General features: G+C 50.3%; 1 protein-coding gene across 1 annotated transcript; it reads left to right on the top strand.

Annotated features, from left to right (window-relative positions):
• The first annotated feature begins 1420 nt into the window (after positions 1–1420).
• Positions 1421–2326, top strand: LOC148435832 (uncharacterized). Its single transcript, XM_088465489.1, has one exon. It carries the CDS (start codon positions 1421–1423, stop codon positions 2324–2326), a length of 906 nt encoding a protein of 301 aa, XP_088321615.1.
• Positions 2327–3075: the final 749 nt, after the last annotated feature.

Raw genomic sequence — 3075 nt, 5'->3', positions numbered from 1 at the left:
GCTAGGTCGCCTATCCGTTTGGCGGAGCTTTCCAAGTGGTTGGCGCGTTATCCCGTTGGATGGTTTTTCATTTGGTTTCAGTTTACCTATTTCTGGCCCGCTCCAAGTTAATGTCCCCCGGAATTTGCGCTCTGCACGGGATTTTCCTAAAGTTTTGCGGGCTAAGGTGGACGCGGAGGTTTCACTGGGCAGGATGGAGGGCCCTTTCCCTTGTCCTCCTCTGCCGAACCTTTGCGTCTCGCCGTTGGGAGTAGTTCCTAAGAAGGCGCCTGGGAAGTTTCGTTTGATTCAGCATTTATCCTACCCCCACGGTAATTCGGTCAACGATGCTATACCCGATTCGGCTTGCAGTGTTGCATATCAGTCCTTTGATGATGCTTTAGGCCTGGTTCGTAGCTTCGGTCTGGGCGCTTTGCTGGCAAAATTGGATGTTGAGTCTGCATGTCGCTTGTTACCTTTATCCTTTACACCCTGAAGCAATGCAATATATGGGTTTTAGACTAGGAAGTTCAGTTTGTTTTTACATTGGTGCATAGTAGCGGGCACTGAACATCACGTTGTTGCGCATTACATTGACAAGTTTCTCTTTATAGGTACAGGAGGGAGTGAGGTTTGTACGGATCTCCTTTTTTCCGCCACGGCTTTGTTTAGGGTCTTAGGAGTTCCTGTTGCACATGACAAAACCGAGGGCCCCTCATCCTGTCTTTCTTATTTGGGCATAGAGATAGACATGGTGGCGGGTTGTTGTCGCTTGCCGCGTGACAAGGTCATTAAGTTGCTCGATCAGATTGCGATTTGTTTAGGAGCGGATAGCGTTAAATTGCGCGTGGTTCAGTCTTTATTGGGGTCATTTAATTTTGCTTGTCGCATTATTTCCATGGGGCGGGTTTTTTGCAGAGAGTTAGAGAGGTCCACGGCCGGGGTGAGCCAGCCGCATCATTATGTTCGTTTGTCTTCTGAAATTAAGGAGGATCTGCGGACTTGGTCCAGTTTTCTGGTTCGTTTCAATGGTGAGCGCATTTGGCCTTCTGCTCCTGTGGCGAATGCCACTCTGCAGCTTTTCACTGATGCGGCTGGCTCCTCGGGTTTTGGGGCCTTTTTTAACGCAGAGCGGTGCTCAGCGCCCTGGCCGCCTGAATGGCATTTAGAAGGTCTTACTCGTAATTTGCTGTTGTTGGAACTTTTCCCTATTGTAGTAGCAGTCGAGCTATGGAGTGAGCGTTTGGCTAGTCAGCACGTAGATTTCTGGTGCGACAATCTAGGGGTAGTTCAGGCCATTAACAATCAGCGTTGTTCCTCCGCGGCACGTCCCTGGGGTGCGGAATGAGATTGCTGATGCGCTGTCCCGTTTTCAATTTTCCCGTTTCCGTTTGCTGGCGCCGGCGGCTGCTGCGTCTGGGTCACCTTGCCCTCCTTTTGTATGGCAGATTATCAGGCCGGTATAGAGGGCCTGGCGCAGGGGTCGCTGGCTCCAGCAACTCGGAGGGCGTATTCTGTGTCGTGGCAGGACTGGCAGGCTTTTTGTTCACAAAGCCACCAGCTAGGTAAGTCATCCTCCGAATTGATGTCCAGGTTCGTTTGGGGGCATTACCAGCGTGGTCGCTCCAAGGCTTCCATGTCCTCGGCCCTGGCGGGTATTTCCTTTTTTAGTAAGTTAAAGGGTTTACCAGACCCCACCAAATCATTCCTCCTTTCTAAGGCCCTTAAAGGTTGGGCCAAGGAGTTTCCCGCCAGGGCTGACCCTCGCAGGCCCATCGATCTCCATCTCCTTGTTCGCTTGCTGAGTGTTATGGACGGAGTGGCTTCAGATTCTTTTGAGACCTCGCTGTTCCATTTAGCTTTTGCAGTCGCGTTTCTTGGGGCTTTTAGGGTCAGTGAGGTTGTAGCTTCCAGCAAGTCCTCGGCGTCCTCGGGGTTCATGATGGGTGACATAGTGTTTCAGGAGTCATCCGTTTTGTGCAGACTACGCTTTTCCAAGACGGATCAGTTAGGCCGGGGCAAGTGGGTTACTTTGCACAAACAGGATGACGCCTCTGTTTGCCCGGTGCGACTCGCAGCATTGTATATGGATAAACGGCCAGCAGGTGGTGCCCAATGGTTGGTGCACTCAAATTTGTCCCCTCTTTGCAAATTTAAATTTGCTGCTGTTCTTCGGCGTAGCTTAGTGGCGTTAGGCTTAGATGGATCTAGTTACGGGACTCATTCCTTCAGGATAGGTGCTGCCACTAGTGCAGCATTAGCAGGGGCATCCAGCAGTGATATCCAAAGGATTGGGAGGTGGAAATCCTCTGCATATAAGACGTACGTTCACTGCAATAAGCTGTAGGTGCGCTCCTGCGCCAACCCGAAAACGTTGTTTACCGCCCAGTTAACGAATGGTTAGCATTTGATAAGTAGGGGTGTGAAGGAATTTTTTAGTTTTTCCTCCATCATCTGGCCCAACTTGGTTCACGGGGAAGGTTTTTTAGTTTTTCTCCTTCACTCGGGTTACCTGTTTCCCCATTGGCATCCCTGCTAGTTTAGTTGCTGTGTGTTAATTTTGTTGTGTATTGGTTTGGTTTTGGTGCGGTGGCTCACGGTCAGGGTGTTCTTTCCTTACAGGGGAAGACTTTGGAGAAGAACAGGTTTGGCTGGTCGGCCATTCTTATATATTTTGGGCTGAACGGCATGGTTTGGCTAGACGGGCGAGTGAATTGTTAGGTGGTAGGCAAGTTCTCTGGATAGGTGTGCGTGGCCTGCTTTGTGCATCTGTGCGTGATTTGTTGGTGGAGTCGGCAGCGAGATGGGGAGTACCTGATTGGTTGGTACTGCATGTTGGTGAGAATGATCTGTGTAAATTGAAAGGTTTGGAGTTGTCTTTTCAGCTGAGAGAGTTGGTGGATGCGGTTTGTTTGATGTGGCCAAAGGTGCGCATTGTATGGTCTGAGATTGTGCCGCGGCTTGTATGGCGTGGTGAGCGGGACCACAAGGCTTTGGATAGGGCAAGACGTAAGGTGAACAGAGCTTTGAATAAACATGTCTTGTCTTTCGGTGGCTTGGTAGTCAGGCATAGCTTTTGGGGTTCAGATTTAGCTA

Source organism: Taudactylus pleione, unplaced genomic scaffold (genome assembly GCF_031769625.1).
Source record: "Taudactylus pleione unplaced genomic scaffold, aTauple2 ptg001990l, whole genome shotgun sequence".
Classification (NCBI taxonomy): Eukaryota; Metazoa; Chordata; class Amphibia; order Anura; family Myobatrachidae; genus Taudactylus; species Taudactylus pleione.
This window is presented reverse-complemented; position numbering and strand designations above follow the sequence as displayed.